Here is a 19,629-nt window from a genome sequence, read left to right on the forward strand (position 1 = left end):
CCTTTAGAACCCTTCAGAATTACCCTTTAGAACCCATTAGAATTACCCTTTAGAACCATTTAGAATTACCCTTTGAACCCTTAAGAATTACCCTTTAGAATACTTTACAATTACCCTTTAGAACCCTTTAGAATTACCCTTTAGAACCCATTAGAATTACCCTTTAGAACCCTTTAGAAGTCTTGGTTGTTCAGGGTGGAGGGAGGGGACATTATCAAAGTGTGGGAATTATCCCGTCCATCGGGTTATTTGCTGTTCAATCAAATGGATAAGTAGCACCATATTTACATGTTAAGGCAAAAAGTTTTCGGTAATTCGATCTTCACTCTTTGAAATCATTGTGTTCTGCTCACCTAATAACGTGAAAACAATGTGTTTCCAAATGGAAACTTGCACTAAAAGTTGGAAAAATGCTGGAAGTTCATCTTATAAAGTCGGACGAGAAAATGATAATCACAACATGTTTACGTGAAAAAGTAAATAATTACCAAGTTTTCTTTTGATTGTTTATTATCCAGGATACCTTTTCTGCTTCTGAAGAGTCTTTTACTGTGAAGAAGGTTTTGATCCCTTGGCTTGTTGCGGTAACCATCAGTTTAGACTTGTGCGTGCTTCCTGCAGCATGCTGCTTCATATGCGGTAACCATCAATTTAGCATTGTGTATGCTTCCTGCAGCATGCTGCTTCAAATGCGGTAACCATCCGTTTAGACTTGTGCGTGCTTCCTGCAGCATGCTGCTTCATATGCGGTAACCATCAGTTAAGACTTGTGCATGCTTCCTGCAGCATGCTGCTTCATATGCGGTAACCATCAATTTAGCATTGTGCATGCTTCCTGCAGCATGCTGCTTCATATAACATACACACAGTACTATCGTATATAATATACACACAGTACTATTGTATATAACTCACATACACACAGTATCATATTATATAACATACACACAGTACTATTGTATACAACTAACATACACACAATGCTATTGTATATAACATACTCACAGTACTATCATATTATATAACATACACACAGTACTAATGTATTGTTATGTTTGTGGGGTAGTGATTACTGTAGTACAGGTAGAATGTATAAATTAGCATGCTCCGAATGGCGTGAAGAAGAAGAACCACCACCACGTAATAAGTAGGGATTTTGTTTAGCCGTTTGTCGCGTAAGAGTGAACAATTGTGGCCATACGAGGATGGCCCTTGTGTTAACTAGTTGTAGGGATTATGTTAACTATTACCTTGTTCGTCAACCCTCTGTAATTTACATCCTTTGTCCCTTATGGCACCGCATTAGACACGTAGAGCAGGAATTGCCCATTAACTGCTTTAAATAACAATGAAAACCAATCGGAAGCCAGTTCTGAGCACTGCCGATTGCACGGCAACCAGGTACATCACCACAGGGTCAGGCAGGCCGAAAGCCACACCTCGAGGAGACACCATTGGTCAGGGTTTTGATTGACAGGCAGACTGCGTCATGAAGGGGACTGCATGTTGAGTGGTGGAGAGCTGAGCCTGTGGTGTTGGCCTGCGGGGATTGGGGGAGAAGCACCGATGACGTGAGAGGTTGGTCGAGAGAAGAACGAGCTGACGGACTTTTTCCCAGCTTGGATCCGGACTTTGGTGGAAGATGGCTGTGTGCTGACATTTCTCTATCATTGGGCTTCATTGCAGCGGCCGTGTCCTGGGACCTTGCTGGTGGTCGTAAAGAGGCAGAGCGCCAAGAACGAAGAGCCGCGGTTTCCGTGCCGAATTCGTGAGGACGGGCACGGCTGGGGAGCGGGCTGCACGCCTGCTTGTTCGCCTCGTGCGGGAGGCCTTCATCAAGGCCTAGTGAACAAGGGCGCATCGAGGCCTTCTTCTCACCAAGGCAGAAGCGGCGTCGGGCCTGCGCGCTCGGGGGCTGACATTACTGACGAGTTAAGTCCTCACAATTAAATTACAACATTATTTTCCAGTTATTTTTACATTCCCCTTTGTCCGTGTTTAAGTCTGGTGTGGAGGATCTCATAGGAATTTAGTTGTACCGTCGCGCTTTTCTTGTTATCACTATTTTCTTTTAAATAAATCATTTTGTTATTTTTTGTACATTTTAAATCCGTCTTTGTTTGAGTTTATTTATTGCAGGTTTGAGGACTGCCGGTGGGATCTAGAGTACCTACATAAAGAGAGTAGCGACATAGGGGGACCAGAAATTTAGACTCACGTGACTCCAGGTGCCATTTTGTTTCACTCGCGAGCGCGCGGTGCGAGCGCTTGCCGCACCGCCAGTGAACTAATATCGACATGGTCCAAACCTTGGCTGTATGGCAAAGTCGTTCCCCACCCCCCCGCCCCCTTTATGCAACTCATTATCCTCTCTCTCTCTCTCTCTCTGTGCATGTCCCAGTCCGTGCACGCCTTTATCGTCCGTGCACGTCTTTTATCGTCCGTGCACGTCTATCGTCGTGCACGTCTCTGTCCCTGTCGTGCACGTCTTTTATCGTCCATGCACGCCTTGCAGTTGCACAGTTCCTCAGTTGATTTGATGCATTGCAAAGACGGTCTTTGGGACATATTTAACACAAAATACTCGTCGTGTGTGTGTGTGTGTATATGTGTGAAGACTATGGAAGTGGGCCGGAGATGGAGGGATTAGAGGTTAGGAGTGAAACCTTCCCCTGTCCCGGGCATTAGTCCACTCCCCTCCCCATTGCCGGATTAACCATTAGGCAGACAAGGCATGTGCCTTAGGGCCAGCCAAAAATTCGGGCCACAAAAATGGACAAGCAGTTTTCGTCAATTTTTATTATTTTAAACAAATTATTTCTAATTTCTGTCCCTGCCAGGGTAAGTCCCTGCCACCAATTGCTCAGGAGAACGCTCATTTTCGCAGCTAAAGAGAATCAAAGATGTGAAGCGTTCTACCATGCATCAACAGCGTCTTGGTGCGTTGGCCCTTTTGTGCATTGAACGTGATTTGCTCCGAGAACTGGACTTCAGTTCCGTAATTGAAGAGTTTGCAGTTGTAAACGCATGCAAGGTTACAATCTAAGGTGTCGTAAACTGTAAAGCAAAGTGCCAAATCTGTGCGTGTTTTGTCATGCATATATTCATACACTGAAAATTGTATAGACTAAACTAGTTTGAAAGTAGTTTCTTTTCACATTAAATATTTGTCTTTTTTTGTATTAAATATTTTGTTCATGAATCAGGTCATCTTTTGTCTGGGGTCCATTTCCATGAGCCCGAGATCTAATTTAAATTGTTCAGGCCATTCTCTAAAATTTCAAAATGTGCCTTAGGGCCAGCCGAGGCTTAATCCGGCACTGCCCCTCCCCTATGGAGGAGCCGGGAACAATGGGAAAGGCCGCCATACTCGACCATGTCTCGCTACAAATGATAATGGAACAAATCATGGGAATGAATGACAAAATGGATGAACAAAAGAGAGATATGAAGGGAATGAGGGGAGATATGAGGGGAATGGAAAATAAATTGAATGCTCAGACTGAGTGATTGAATAACAAAATGGATGCTCAGAGTGAGTGATTGAATAACAAAATGGATGCTCAGAGTGAGCGATTGAATAACAAAATGGATGCTCAGAGTGAGCGATTGGAAAACAAAATGGATGAACAAAAGAATTAAATTAAGGGAATGAGTGAGCAAATTAATGACCAAACTGACAAAATTGATGGATGGACGAGTGAATTGAAGGAAGAACAAAATAATGATACAGATGGGGCACAGGAGAAGCCATGGGTGGCAGAATTTGAATCAAAACGGGGGGAGTTGACAGTGGGGATGGAAGAGCGTGAGACCCAAGCTGATGCGCTTCGGGCACAGAAGAGGTCAAATATAAATGGGGAATGCTTGCAAGCAAATGGGGAATGCTTGGAGGTAAATGGGGAGTGTTCGAATGTAAATAGGGGAAACTCAAATTTAAATGGGGAATGTTTGGCTGAGGAAGGCCTGGAAGATTATCGGAGCTGGATGGATGTCGCAATGCAACAAGAGGAGGAAGAATTCGGAATTGTGCAGTGCCAGGGCTGTGGTTCAGAGCAACAGGGGGTAGAAATATTGGATGGCCATGTAACGGAACCGGACCGGGTATTTATTGATAAAGGCCTGTGGGGGCTGCCTTTGGTTGGTAATAATAAGAGTAATGATTGGACACCTGTAACAGTCTCGTCGAGGAGGAGGTTGCTCAGGTCTATGGGTGTCCGAGGTATGTGGACCATGTCTTCTGGGATGAGTCTCCTGGGGGAGCATGGCTGTCAACTAGACCTTGGCGTGGTCAAGTGTGGGTGGGCACTGGGGGCTGCAGTTGTGTACACTGGGGGATGTGAGAGGTGCAGGGGACGTGATGAGGATGCTACGCACTGCGACCGTTCCCCCAGGTCCGAGGTTTTGGGAATGGTAGAGTTGGCAGCAGGTGCTCACCACATTGGCCAGCTGGGGCTGGTGGCGCCGTGTTCCTTGCAGGGGGCTGAAGGATTGATGGTGGGTCTTGCCTTTATGGACACTCATGGGCCATGTTGGCGTTTCGGCTGCTCAACCTGTCCCGATGGCCCTTGAACAGTAGAGGTGCGGAGATGTCGTAGCCAAATGTAGTAGTGTAGTAATAGTCACCAGAGGAGGCGGATCCACATACCTGACAGTACTGTAGGGAGAAAAGAGCAATTTGGAAGAATTGGATTGGCCCTATGGGATGCATTTTGGGATTCTGTTGGGTGGATGGCACTCTTGGACCCGACCAACCTGAAAATACCTGCACTTAAGGTAAGGGCCTTGAAGTGTACTGTCCTCGGGTTCAGTACTTGCTTTTAGAAATTGGGACATGTGTAATTTCGACGAGGGGGCGGGTGAGAGTGATGGCATGGCCGGTGAGGGGATTGGAATGTGAGCCACAACGAGTCTTGTGGGTGGCGTTTGTTTATGTGTAGAGGTATTGTGTTTTTGTGTGGTCGTGAGGTTGGAAATTGAATTATGGATGAGTGGTGATTATTGTGATGTGTTTGGAATTTTGAAATGTGAATGGGGATTTCACATGTAAGCAGCCCATGGCAGCACCTTTTTATGACATATTTTATTGGAAATATGTGGTTGAGGAATGGCAGTGGGGGGATGAAATGTTTTTGTGGGTGGGGAAGGTGTGTGTGTCTGTAGGTACGGATCAAGCTCTGGAGGAGCGGTGACTGCTGCCCCCCCCCCCCCCCACTGCAGTAATTGCCCCCGGCAACGACTGGAAATTGGGAGCGGTCGGTGGGAGGGGGGGGGGGTTGGGTAGGGGAGCAAAAGGGAAAGGGGGGGGGGGGTAAGGAAGTCGAGCGACTTGTTTTTTGAACTGCGGGCACCACAGCCTGAAGCACCCCCACCATCTTGCTTGTACGGTACCTCCCCGCTGCCTAGTAGAGACGCACACACATATGTAATGACATCGATGCCATGGTCCTGCAGGGGGGTGAAATACGTGCATTGTGATGATTTTTTTTGGATGATTTTGGAAACGTGTATCAGTGGTTATGGGTTTGTGTTGAATGAATGTGGTTGAAATCTACCGAGCCATGTCACTCACCTGTAACACCAGGACAGGGCCCGCGGAAATTTGGGGGGCATTGGGATGGCCCTGCAGGCAACGTTGGTTATTGTGGCATCCACCGGGGGACTCAGTCTATAGGAAGGGGTTGTATAGATATTTTTTTGGAAATTTTGCATTTTTGCAATGGTTAAGTTTTGTGGTTAAGGTAGATTTTTGTGTGTTGCTGTTTTTCTCTTCTTCCCCAGGAATTAGGAACGAGGCTTCTAATGATTGTACATATTTTCATGGTTGCTTAAGGGGGAAGAATGGTATGGATAATAGGTAAGTAGCTACGGCTCACTTCCCACAGCCCTCCTACTTTATTTCATAGGCTAATTAAGTGTGTCAGTAAATAGTAAGACTGGGATGGTAGCGCCTGCAATGAACCTTGCGGGGGCAACGGTTCCAGGTGAGGGGGGGGGGCTGTGTTACGTTTGTGGGGGTAGGGATACTTAGTCCAGGTAGATTTGTATAGGTAGGTGCTCTGAATGTCGTGTAGAAACCTTGATGTAATAAGTACTGTGTTGACCGTGTGTTCGGATTAAGCTTGTATATTTGTCCCGATCCCGAGGGGGCGGGGAATGTTAACTAGCTTAAGGAATAAGCGTAAATTATCCCTTGTAAGTTGTTCCCTCTGTGGTTATCCCTTTGTCTCTTATGGCACCGCATTATACACTAGTTAGAATCGCGCATTTAAACACTAATTAATAATAAAACTAACCGGAAACCCAGATGACGCACTTGGGCTGATTACCCCGACTGGAAAGGACGCATAGGACGAAAGATCCTTGAAGACACGCCCCGAAGAGCCGTGATTGGCCAGGGCTCTTGATTGACAGGGAAGGACGAGTAAGAAGGAACTCGCTGATTAGCGAAGCACGACCGATGATGTCAGAGAGCAGGTGTAAAAATAGTTGGAGTGGCGGACATCTTCCTTCTCGGTTTTGGATGCCATAGCGATCGGTGGCGAGTGCTCCTTTCCCCCCCCCCCCCGCCCCCCTTCTCAGTTTTGGGTCTGGCAATAACGGTTGTGTGCCGGCATCTTCTCCTCGTTACCCTGTTCGTCTGGCGTCTGGGTATTGAGGGCGAACATTCCCTCTTGCGCCTCTCGTTCCAAAAGCGATAGTGCCCGGGGAGGATTCATCGTGAGCAGCCGTGTTCTGGCAGCGGGCTGGTGGACGTGCAGAAGCAAAAGGCAGAACGGGGACGGAGAGTTGCGGTTTTACAGGCCCGGCTGGACGGGAAAGCTGCACGCCTGCGATTCGGGACGCACAGTGAGGCCTGCCACGCGGGAACGAGCGGTTCCCGCCAACGACCGGGCGGTTCCCGCCAACACCAGAGCCGCGTCGAGACTGCGCACCCGGGGCCTGGAAGAGTTCAGATGGGACACACAGGTCTAGTCTAGTTAAGTGCACACACACACAATTATTTCAGTTATCCTCCCTTTCGTCTGTTTTCAAGTCTGTTTGTGGGGACGTCCCGTTTAGGAATTTAGATTATCGTGCGTTTTATTTTGTATTACCGGCATTCTGTTTAATAAACCTGTTTCTTTTTGTACATTTTAAATCCGGTTCGTTTGAGTTTATTTTCCGCAGGTTTGAGGTGTGCCGGTGGGATCCGTTCAGGTAAGTGCTCTTCACCATCCTCATCGTCCTCATCTTCCATCGATACAGGTCAATGATTTACCTGCATTATTACAAATGAGGCATACTTCGAGCTCTCCACGGCATCGAAGTTTGAGTGTTTTCCCATTCTTGTCTTTGTCAAATTTCCACTGGTTATTTTGCTGTGTACGTGTTATTGTGTGTTTCTAGTTGGTGTTGGTTTGTGGTTCGTGCAAACTTGTGTGTAGTTAATCGTTTTCTGAGTCGTACCTCGTGCACGGCCTGGTAACTTGGGGCTTCCCTCCCCCCGTCGGTGTTTTGTCGGTTTGGGTTATTTCCTTCGCTGTATTGCTTGTTTCTTTTATTTTGTTTTCTCCCCCTCACCTCACCTCCCGAGACAAAGAATTATATATTGATTCTTTCTCTCCTCCTGGACACGTGCTTGTTCGCTCTCCTCCTCATCTCGGCTTGTGCCCCGCCCCCTGTATCTCGTTTTCTTCCGCCTCTGCTCCTTCCTTCTCAAATCCACGTTCTTGCTTGGAGACTTTTCCCGGATTTTTTTTTTTTTTTTCATGGTTCTGTTTGGATATTGTTGGAATATGTTTAAACCGCAGCCGTGATGCTGACGCCCCCCCCCCCCCCCCCCCAGAATTTACATGTTTTAAACGTTTCCCAGTGTGTACCCTGGTCAGAATAGGTACACCGTATCCCTGCGTGTCGTAAGAGACGACTAAGAGGGTTGGCGTCAGGAAGGGCATCCGGCCATGAAAACATTGCCTCAAAAAGAGAACCATGACAATCACAAGTACATATGGGCAGGGTACAGCCCGAAGTGGAGATCGGTTTCTGAGGTTTGGGACATGGAATGTAGGGACAATGACAGGGAGATCAGGAGAAGTGGTGGAAGTATTGGTCAGAAGAAGAGTGGACATATGTTGTGTGCAAGAGACGAGATGGAAGGGAAGTGGTGTGAGAATGGTGAAGGGTAGGCAGGGACAGAAATACAAGTTTGTGTGGCAAGGGTGCCCGGAGGGCGTGAATGGTGTTGGTGTCCTGTTTTCTGAGGAGTTTGTAGACAGTGTGGTGAGTGTGACTAGAGTGAGTGATAGGTTGATGATGGTGAAAATGATGATTGGAAAGCTCTTGGTGAACGTCATCTCGGGATATGCTCCGCAGGTTGGTCGAAGCGATGAAGAGAAGGACAAGTTCTGGTGTGCGATAGAGAAGCTGATGGAAAACGTGAAAGATGAGGAAGTTGTTGTGGTGGGAGGAGACCTAAATGGACATGTGGGAAGGAGTATGGACGGTTTTGAGGGAGTTCATGGGGGTTACGGATATGGTGTGAGAAATGGAGAAGGTGAAAGGATTTTGGAGTTTGCTGATGGAGCTGATTTGTTGATTTGTAATACTCAGTTCCAGAAAGAGGACAATAAGCTTGTTACATACACGTCAGGTGGGACGACGTCAACCGTTGACTACCTGATGGTGCGTAGGCGAGATAGGGGGCACCTCCGGGACACAAAGGTGATCCCGGGGGAGGAGGCTGTTTCACAGCACCACTTGGTTGTCTGCGACATAAGGGTGAAAGGTGCGAGGAGAGCTCGGCGGGTGAAGTACCAACCGAGAATGAAGGTATGGAGGTTGAAAGAGGTGACAGTAAGGGAGGCATTAAAAGAGAGGCTGAGTAGGGTAGAGGATGATGTGGTTGAGCTTGAAAGTGGTTGGATGTCAATGAAAGCTAGTCTGTTGGGAGCCGTTGGTGAGGTATGTGGATGGACAAAAGGACCACCGAGGCACTCGGAAACATGGTGGTGGGATGTTGAAGTTGGAAAGAGGATTGACGAGAAGAGGAAGAAGTTCAAGGAGTGGCAGAAGGCGAAGGGTACGGGAGCAGAAACAGCAGAGCATGAAAGTTATAAGGCAGCCAGGAAGGCTGCAAAGAAAGAGGTAGCAAAGGCGCAGGAGGCATGTAGGAAAATGTTCGGAGAACGCTTGGATTCGGAAGAGGGTCAGAAAGCAGTATTCAGGATTGCAAAGCACATAGCGAAAGAGAGGTGTGATGTGATGGGGGTGAGTTGCTTGAAGGATGAAGTGGGACAAATCGTTGTCGACCCAGATGGAATTAAAGGAAGATGGAAAAGATATATGGAAATGCTGTTGAATACAGAGAATGAATGGGATGGCAACATAGAGAGTAACCCAGTTTTAGGACCGGCAGAGAAGATAACTGAGAAGGAAGTTGAGGAAGCGATAAAAGCAATGAAGAGTGGAAAAGCAGGAGGGCCGACGGGAGTTGTGGGAGATATGTTGAAGGCAGCAGGAAGTTGGGGTGTGAAGAGAATGACAGAGATCTGTAATCTTGCGGTGAAAGAAGGCTGCATTCCAGTGGATTGGGAACTGAGTACCCTTGTCCCTCTATACAAGGGGAAAGGTGACCCTCTGCAGTGTGGCTCGTACCGAGCGATAAAGTTATTGGAGCATGGAATGAAGGTATTGGAAAGGGTGTTGGAAAGGAGGATAAGGAAGAAAGTGAAGATCGACGAAATGCAGTTTGGATTTATGCCAGGAAGAGGAACGACGGATGCGCTTTTCATTGTGAGGCAGTTGCAGGAGAAGTACATGGATAAGAGGAAGAAGTTGTTTTTTGGGTTTGTTGATCTGGAGAAAGCATTCGATAGGGTTCCACGCAAAGTATTGACATGGGCATTGAGGAAGTTATGAGTGGAGGAATGGTTGATCAGAGTAGTGATGGCAATGTACAAAAGAGCACGCACAGCTGTAAGGACGAAGGACGGGAACAGTGGTGAATTTGAGGTGAAGGTGGGAGTGCATCAGGGGTCGGTACTAAGTCCACTACTATTTGTAGCTGTGATGGAGGTGATGGCTCAGAACGTAAAGGAGGGTTTACCATGGGAGTTGTTGTATGCAGATGATGTGGTGTTGATTGCGGAAAGTATGGATGGACTGAAGGAAAAGATGAACAAGTGGAAGGAATGTATGGAGACAAAAGGTCTGAAGGTGAATATCGGAAAGACAAAGGTGATGGCAAGTGGTAAAGCATGTGGTGAGGTGGAAAGAACTGGGAAGTGGCCGTGTGCTGTGTGCAGGAAGGGTGTCGGAGTGAACTCCATTCAGTGTACAATGTGCGCTGAGTGGGTTCATCAAAAATGTAGTGGTCTGAGAGGGTCATTAACCAGTGTGGCAGCTACATTCAAATGTAAGGTGTGCGCAGAGGGAGCTGCAGATGGAGGAAATGTTGAGTTGGATCTTGGAGATGGCGTGAAGCTGGAAGGTGTGAAAACATTTTGCTACCTCGGAGACGTGCTGAATGGAGAAGGTGGATCAGACTCGGCAACGGTTGCTCGAGTGAGATGTGCATGGAAGAAGTTTCGGGAACTGAGTGGCGTGCTGATGAGGAGGAGAGTGTCGCTGAAGCTGAAGGGAAAGGTGTATGCTGCATGTGTGAGAAGTGTTATGATTTATGGGAGCGAGACATGGGTAATGAACGTAGAGCAGCAACGAAGGCTGGAAAGGGTGGAAATGCGAATGGTTCGATGGATGTGCGGAGTATCGTTGAGAGAGAGGAGGACAAATGATGAATTGCGAAAGATGATGGGAATATTGCCTGTGATTGATGCTGTGAAGAGGAACAGGTTGAGATGGTTTGGTCATGTATTGAGGAAGGATGAAAGTGTGGTTGAGAAGAGTGATGGAAGTTAATGTAGAAGGAAGTAGAGGACGGGGAAGACCGAGAAAGACTTGGCTAAAGATGGTGGAAGAAGAAATGCGGGCAAGGGGGTTAACAAGGAGAGATGCAGAAAATAGTGCAAAATGGAGAAGATTGTCATGGGGACCGCAAGGCTAACCCCCGCTCTCGCGGGGAAAATTGCCTTAAAATGCATGTTGTTGTTGTATTACAAATCAGTCCAACTGAGTCCACTCACCTTCAATATCGACCGTCCAATGGTGCAGTCACTTTGGTTGGTTGGAGACGACACCAACTAGCTTGGTGAGGCAATGAACTGCTTAAATGGCTTAATTATACTCATGGTGACGTCATTAGACTACGACAACGATAAAGGGTCTACAAATTAATTGGTTACCCTTCATACATGAAACATGTGAACGTGCTGCTCATTTCGTTTAGAGTGTAGAAGCTGATGTCCAGATAGCAACCACAATCATCGGTCATTGCACCTCATCGGCCATCACACCTCATCGCATGCACCTCGTCGGTCATCGCACCTCATCACACGCGCCCCATCAGTCATTGCACCTCATCGGTCATCGCAGCTCATCACATGCACCTCGTCGGTCATCGCACCACATCACACGCGCCCCATCAGTCATTGCACCTCATCGGCCATCACACGCACCACATCCATCATCGCACGCACCTCGTCGGCCATCGCACCGCATCACACGCACCACATCCATCATCGCACGCACCTCGTCGGTCATCGCACCTCATCACACGTGCCCCATCAGTCATTGCACCTCATCGGTCATCGCACCTCATCGCATGCACCTCGTCGGTCATCGCACCTCATCACACGTGCCCCATCAGTCATTGCACCTCATCGGCCATCACACGCACCACATCCATAATCGCACGCACCTCGTCGGCCATCGCACCGCATCACACGCACCACATCCATCATCGCACGAACCTCGTCGGCCATCGCACCGCATCACACGCATCACACGCATCACATCCATCATCGCACGCACCTCGTCGGCCATCGCACCGCATCACACGCACCACATCCATCATCGCACGCACCTCGTCGGCCATCGCACCGCATCACACGCACCACATCCATCATCGCACGAACCTCGTCGGCCATCGCACCGCATCACACGCACCACATCCATCATCGCACGCACCTCGTCGGCCATCGCACCGCATCACACGCATCACATCCATCATCGCACGCACCTCGTCGGCCATCACACGCATCATCATTTCATCGCACACACCTCGTCGGTCATCGCACCTCATCACACGCGCCCCATCAGTCATTGCACCTCGTCGGCCATCGCACCGCATCACACGCACCACATCCATCATCGCACGCACCTTGTCGGCCATCACACGCATCATCATTTCATCGCACACACCTCATCGGCCATCACACCTCATCACACGCACCTCGTCGGTCGTCACACCTCATCACACGCACCCCATCAGTCATTGCACCTCATCGGCCATCACACCTCATCACACACACCACATCCATCATCGCACACACCTCGTCGGCTATCGCACCGCATCACACGCATCACATCCATCATCGCATGCACCTCGTCGGCCATCACACGCATCATCATTTCATCGCACACACCTCGTCGGTCATCGCACCTCATCACACGCGCCCCATCAGTCATTGCACCTCGTCGGTCATCGCACCTCATCACACGCGCCCCATCAGTCATTGCACCTCATCGGCCATCACACGCATCACATCCATCATCCCACGCACCTCATCGGCCATCACACCTCAACACACGCACATCCATCATCACACACACCTCGTCGGTCATCGCACCGCATCACACGCATCACATCCATCATCGCATCACATCCATCATCACACGCACCTCATCGGCTATCGCATCACATCACATCCATCATCGCACGCACCTCGTCGGCCATCGCACCGCATCACACGCACCCCCATCAGTCATTGCACCTCATCGGCCATCACACCTCATCACACGCACCTCGTCGGTCGTCACACCTCATCACACGCACCCCATCAGTCATTGCACCTCATCGGCCATCACACCTCATCACACACACACCACATCCATCATCGCACACACCTCGTCGGCCATCGCACCGCGTCACACGCATCACATGCATCACATCCATCATCGCACGCACCTCGTAGATCATCGCACCTCATCACACGCATCACATCCATCGGCATCATCGCACGCACCTCATCGGCCATCGCATCACATCCATCATCGCATGCACCTCGTCGGCAATCACACGCATCATCATTTCATCGCACACACCTCGTCGGTCATCGCACCTCATCACACGCATCACATCCATCATCGCACTCACCTCATCGGCCATCGCATCACATCCATCATCGCACGCACCTCCTCGGCCATCGTACCTCATCGGTCATCACTCATCACGGCCACCGTGGGATCTTTAACATCCACTAACTAGTACTGACAGATGGGACGCCCAGTTTAACGTCCACGGTCCAGCCGAGGGACACACATCACACATCCGTGACTCACATACCTGCGAAACACCAGGACGGTAGTTTATAGCTGGGAGGAGTTTGGAACTCATAGCCATAGTCTGGACAGCTCAAAAGCGAGTGCTGCACCTCTAATCGATCCTGCCAGCCATGTTTGCATCGATTTATTGGTTCAACTTCTACACTATAAACAAACTGACGGAGAAGTTCACACACATGTTTTATGCCAAAGGTCTACAGATAGGAAATGTAACCAAGTCATGAATCCATATTAGTTACGATAACTGCATGTGATCTCCGGTGATGACATCAGGATTTCACTCATTTAAATACAAACTACTATACACAATAATGCAGAATTGAAAATGAGACTTTTGACAAAGGTGGAGAGGGTCGAGGGGGTGTAAGAGGTTCTACGGTGTGTAAAACTAAAAGGGTCTAGAGGGGTGTAAAAGGATCTAGGGGGTGTAAGAGGTTCTACGGAGTGTAAAACTAAAAGGGTCTAGAGGGGTGTTAAAGGGTCTAGTGGTGTAAAAGGGTCTAGGGGTGTAAAAGAGTGCGTGGGGTATGTTGTTGGGGTAAAATGTGTGGATGGGTGAGGTGTGTGGATGGTGCGAGGTGTGTGGATGGTGCGAGGTGTGTGGATGGGTGAGGTGTGTGGATGGGTGAGGTGTGTGGATGGGTGAGGTGTGTGGATGGGTGAGGTGTGTGGATGGGTGAGGTGTGTAGATGGTGCGAGGTGTGTGGATGGTGCGACGTGTGTAGATGGGTGAGGTGTGTAGATGGTGCGAGGTGTGTGGATGGGTGTGGTGTGTAGATGGTGGGAGGTGTGTGGACGGTGGAGGTTAGAACAGAGCACCTGACACTCACCCTGCCCTGGTAGCACCACATCTGTTGTTGATCCACATCCACGTCACTTTTATACTCCCGAGAAATGATCAATAGATCTACGCAACCTCCCCATCCCCTCCCTCTTCCCATCGCAAACATTCCAGCCAATCATGTGCAATCCTTCCCAAAGCTTCCCTGACACCACAGATTTATCAACTCAACAACAACACAGTGGGTGGGACTTGTCTGCGTTTGGCAGACATGATTTAGTAAATTCTTGTGATGGAAGCCATTGGTCTATCATTGTCTTCATTCCAATCCAAGCACCACCAAATCCTGCTGGAGATTGAATATAGCAGCGAAAATCCGTCCTGAAGGAACGGGCTAATTCCCCCAGTATTGGTGTGTTTTGGTCAGGCAGGTACGTACTGAGACTGAGCTGTTTAGCTCGGGATCGAAAGTCGCTCCAGGTATGAACTGTCGGTCATCCAGGTGTTTCGCTACTCGTTGGTGGACGTTAAAGAACCAACTGTGTTCTTCACGAAGAAAGAAATGGGACATCGCAGGCTCCTCGAACAAATTCCACACTCCTGTACTCTCACCCACAAGGGGCACTGCATCAGCGACACAGCCGCACTTTCCTAGAAATGATGCAACCAGCAGCCACAGGTACGTTGCGTGCAATACGTAATGAATGAAACTTACCGGGTCGAACGCGAGAACAATTAGAATGGCCCTCAGTAGAGCACATCCCTCGATCTGCCAGGCTCAAAAGTATTAAGTTTATTTCCAGAATTATTAATAAAATACAAAACTAGAAAGAATCGGAAAATGCAACGCCCGTTGGCGTCTGATTGTATTATGACGTCTTCTTCTTCTTCTTCCATATGCTCAAAATAATGAAACGTTCAAAAAAAAATACAAAATGAAAATTGACGATTTTATGCAACCTTGACCTTTAACCTTTTTATCTATAAAAAAACAAAAACCCAATCGACCCCTAGCTTTTGATTGGTGAACCAATTCTGTGACCCGATATGCAAATTATTTAATTTTCAGGTCATTTGGGTGAGAATTGGTGATTTTATGCAGCCTTGACCTTTGACCTTTTGATCTAAAAAAAAAAAACAATCAGCTTGTGTGTTTGATTGGTGAACCAATTCAGTGACCCAATATGCAAATTCTTAATTTCAGGTCAATTGCATAAAAATTAACGATTTTGTGATGCTGACCTTTGACCTTTTGACCAAATCATTAATTTTCCTTCTCCATGGTCTCATAATAAAGTTTTGGTGAAAATTTGATGACAAAACTCAAATGACAAATTGAAATTTAAGGTCAATTGGATAAAAATTGACGATTTTGTGATGCTGACCTTTGACCTTTTGACCAAATTATTAATTTGCCTTCTCCATAGTCTCATAATAAAGTTTTGGTGCAAATTTGATGACAAAACTCAAATTGAAATTTCAGGTCAATTGGATAAAATTTGACGATTTTGTGACGCTGACCTTTGACCTTTTGACCAAATTATTAATTTGCCTTCTCCATGGTCTCATAATAAAGTTTTGGTGCAAATTTGATGACAAAACTCAAATTGAAATTTCAGGTCAATTGGCTAAAATTTGACGATTTTGTGACGCTGACCTTTGACCTTTTGACCAAATTATTAATTTGCCTTCTCAATAGTCTCATAATAAAGTTTTGGTGCAAATTTGATGACAAAACTCAAATTGAAATTTCAGGTCAATTGGATAAAATTTGACGATTTTGTGACGCTGACCTTTGACCTTTTGACCAAATTATTAATTTGCCTTCTCCATAGTCTCATAATAAAGTTTTGGTGAAAATTTAATGACAAAACTCAAATTGGAATTTCAGGTCAATTGGATAAAATTTGACAATTTTGTGATGCTGACCTTTGACCTTTTGACCAAATTATTAATTTGCCTTCTCCATAGTCTCATAATAAAGTTTTGGTGCAAATTTGATGACAAAACTCAAATTGAAATTTCAGGTAAATTGGATAAAATTTGACGATTTTGTGACGCTGACCTTTGACCTTTTGACCAAATTATTAATTTGCCTTCTCCATGGTCTCATAAAGTTTTGGTGCAAATTTGATGACAAAACAAATTGAAATTTCAGGTCAATTGGATACAATTTGACGATTTTGTGATGCTGACCTTTGACCTTTTGACCAAATTATTAATTTGCCTTCTCCATAGTCTCATAATAAAGTTTTGGTGCAAATTTGATGACAAAACTCAAATTGGAATTTCAGGTCAATTGGATAAAATTTGACGATTTTGTGATGCTGACCTTTGACCTTTTGACCAAATTATTAATTTGCCTTCTCCATAGTCTCATAATAAAGTTTTGGTGAAAATTTGATGACAAAACTCAAATTGGAATTTCAGGTCAATTGGATAAAATTTGACGATTTTGTGATGCTGACCTTTGACCTTTTGACCAAATTATTAATTTGCCTTCTCCATGGTCTCATAATAAAGTTTTGGTGCAAATTTGATGACAAAACTCAAATTGAAATTTCAGGTCAATTGGATAAAATTTGACGATTATGTGACGCTGACCTTTGACCTTTTGACCAAATTATTAATTTGCCTTCTCCATAGTCTCATAATAAGGTTTTGGTGAAAATTTTATGACAAAACTCAAATGGTAAAAAAAAAAGAAGTTATGGCACACACACACACACATATACACACACACACACACACACACACACACACACACACACACACACACACACACACACACACACACACACACACACACACACACACTATTAAGTGATGTGGAGGATTCTATGTTAAAAGTGAGGCTTGCATCATAAAGATCCTCATTTTACACATATAAGTGAAATATATACATGTGTTGCATACACTTGGACTTATTTGAACACAGAATTAGAGTGAAAGAAGAAGAAGGAATACAGAAGGGAGAAGAGGGAGAAAGATTGGGAAAGTGGAGAAGGTACCAGGAAATGCTAACATAAATTTCACCATTATCTTCAAATTATCCTGCTTGGAATACTAATGAACAGAATAAGATTATCTGTGTCAACTCTATATCTATCTATCTATAATTCCAGTAATCTCTGTGTGTTTGTTTGTTTGTACGTTTGTTTGTTTGTCTGTGACCGCTGTTTCTCGACAACCACGGGTCCGATATACTTGAAACTTGCCAGGTATATTGCTGGGGACCCGAGGATGTGCCTTTTCAAGGTTTCATATTAATCGGACAATTACTTACCGAGCTATGTCCAAAAAACGATTCAACCAATCAGAGAGCAGCGAGCTATCGCGTGTGCCGAACGTGGCGAACACACTCTGCCTCGGATGGCACATTTGAGAGCGTATTCATTTATTTCCCGTCGGCAAACTATGTTGGCGTTAAACGATGTTTTAAAACTAATTAAAACCCCGGGGGGATTGTCACTGTACTCGCAAGCCGTTCGCCGTTCGCTTTGGCGTTGCGAATGGACCAAAACATTTCATGAACCAAACCATTTCATGTAAAGCGTTCGCCGTTCGCTTTGGCGTTGCGAATGGACCAAAACATTTCATGAACCAAACCATTTCATGTAAATAGAGGGGGGGATATAATTTTAGATATAGATATAGTACGGGCATGCCCTAGTTTATTCAATAGCACTAATTTCAATTCACGTTTTAATGAATAAAGGCCGGGAGTTGATTGTAGGTTCAAGACGAATGAATTCCAAAATTTGGGTCCCACAAAAACTAACCTTTTCTTTGCAGAATTTGTTCTAACTCGTGGAAGGTGGAGCAACCTGGTTTGTCTTGTAGCGTAACGTGTGACTTGATATTTTTTGGTAAACAATTGCACAAAGTTATTTGGCAATTCGTGTCTATCTAGCAGCTAGCTGGAACACAAGGGTTCCCAACTGATGCAAGTACAATTCGTTTACCTTTTAAAATGTTTTCAAGAAATAAATAAATAGTTTGTATGAGATCGATAACATTTGTTACAAATAAATCTCCTAACTTTTTTTTTTTAATAATTAAAATCCTATATATCTGAAGTTTTCAGGAAATTCACCAAACAAGTAAACAATAATTCAGTTGAGACAAGATCAGATTACAATATAATTAAAGTATTTATTTTGGGAATTAAAAAAAATTATTAATGATGGTCAATCACTGAGTTCTAGAAAAAAAATTCACTTTTATTTTCAATTTTTTCTTTTGATTAAAAAAAAAATTCAATGGAAACGCTCCTATAAATATTTTTCCATAAGTTATGATTCGCATACATTGTCCATGCCAAATTTTCATCAATTACAACACCAAGAAATGTGTTTTCTTTTTTTTCTTTTTTTGTCTTTGGATACAGCATCGCGGCTCTTGTAGGAGCTAACACATTAAACAAGAAAACATGCACCGAGACATAAAACATACATCGAAGGGAGCGGGAGACAAGAGGGGGAGAGAGAGGGAAGTACACAAGCACAGCAACAATAGAGAACGAACGTCGGTAGATCTGTGGAAGGCGGAGGGCTGGGGGAGGAGGGAGGGGTACACGGTATAAAGCAAATGAATACTTCGAGGAATTTCAGGAAAGAAGTTGTGGATTTAAAGAGGTGGATTTGGGGTGTTTTAACAGGGGTAGAAAATAAAGGCTTTGGATGGGGAAGATAAGAGATGGTGATGAACAGCTGTTTAAAGAGCTGGAGGGATGAGAGGGATTGAAGAGAGTGTGGGAGTTTGTTCCAGAGGTGGGAGAAAAGAGGGAATGAAGGAGTGAAGGTGAACAGAGAGTCTTGATTTTCCTAGAAAAATTGATTTTTCCTAACAACTTGCTGACAGATCTTTTTTTTTTTTTTTTTTTTTTTTTGTATACAGAATCGAGGCTCGTGAAAGAGCTAACATTTATTTCACAAACAAATCAAACAGACAAACAAAATATATAAAAAGAGGGAGCGGTAGACAAGATGGGGAGAGAAGGGGAAGCACACAAACACAACATTTGAGAGCAGGGACATCGGGAGATGTGTGGGAGGGAGAAGGCTTGGGTGGGGGGAGGCGTGGGAAGGGGGGGGGGGGGGTGAGAAGTATAAAACACAAGGACACCAAGGACTTCCAGGACAGAAGTTGGTATTTCAAAAAGTGGATTTGGGGTGAAATTAGCGGGGGTAGAAAAGATCAAGGTTTGGATGGGGGAAGATAAGAGATGGTGGTGAACAGCTGTTTTAAAGACCTGGAGGGAGGAGTGGGATTGAAGTGAGTGAGGGAGTTTGTTCCAGAGGCGGGAGAAAAGAGGAATGAAGGAGTGAAGGTGAGCAGAGAGTCTTGATTTTGGCAGTTTAACCACAAGATGGTTGCAGGCAGATCTTGTGCGACCTGCTGGA

At 45.8% G+C, this 19,629-nt stretch overlaps 1 protein-coding gene and 1 long non-coding RNA gene across 18 annotated transcripts in view; both read right to left on the reverse strand.

Moving 5' to 3' along the window:
• SOD3 (superoxide dismutase 3) overlaps positions 1 to 14,420 on the reverse strand; it is a 40,280-nt gene extending 25,860 nt beyond the window's left edge. Inside the window, exon 1 of one of the 7 annotated variants that reach the window (XM_068132579.2) lies at positions 14,274 to 14,420. In XM_068132579.2, coding sequence (XP_067988680.2) covers positions 14,274 to 14,311 — 38 coding nt within the window. In that variant the 5' untranslated portion in view covers positions 14,312 to 14,420. The other 6 variants (XM_078766789.1, XM_068132581.2, XM_068132578.2 and 3 more) reach the window with 6 other exon arrangements.
• On the reverse strand, positions 11,116 to 13,115 carry LOC144888517 (uncharacterized). 11 transcript variants are annotated; one of them, XR_013621095.1, is made up of 4 exons: positions 12,900 to 12,910; positions 12,663 to 12,679; positions 12,525 to 12,541; positions 11,116 to 12,431 (listed from the first exon to the last, which is right to left on the reverse strand). It is a non-coding gene; the product is annotated as an uncharacterized LOC144888517 (long non-coding RNA). The 11 variants fall into 11 exon arrangements; XR_013621092.1 differs by having other exon boundaries at positions 11,116 to 12,541; positions 12,900 to 13,115; XR_013621097.1 differs by lacking the exon at positions 12,525 to 12,541 and having other exon boundaries at positions 11,116 to 12,207; positions 12,301 to 12,524; positions 12,663 to 13,115.
• Positions 14,421 to 19,629: the final 5,209 nt, after the last annotated feature.

The sequence above is a fragment of the Myxine glutinosa genome, chromosome 12 (assembly GCF_964187855.1).
Source record: "Myxine glutinosa chromosome 12, kmMyxGlut1.1, whole genome shotgun sequence".
Lineage (NCBI taxonomy): Eukaryota > Metazoa > Chordata > Myxini > Myxiniformes > Myxinidae > Myxine > Myxine glutinosa.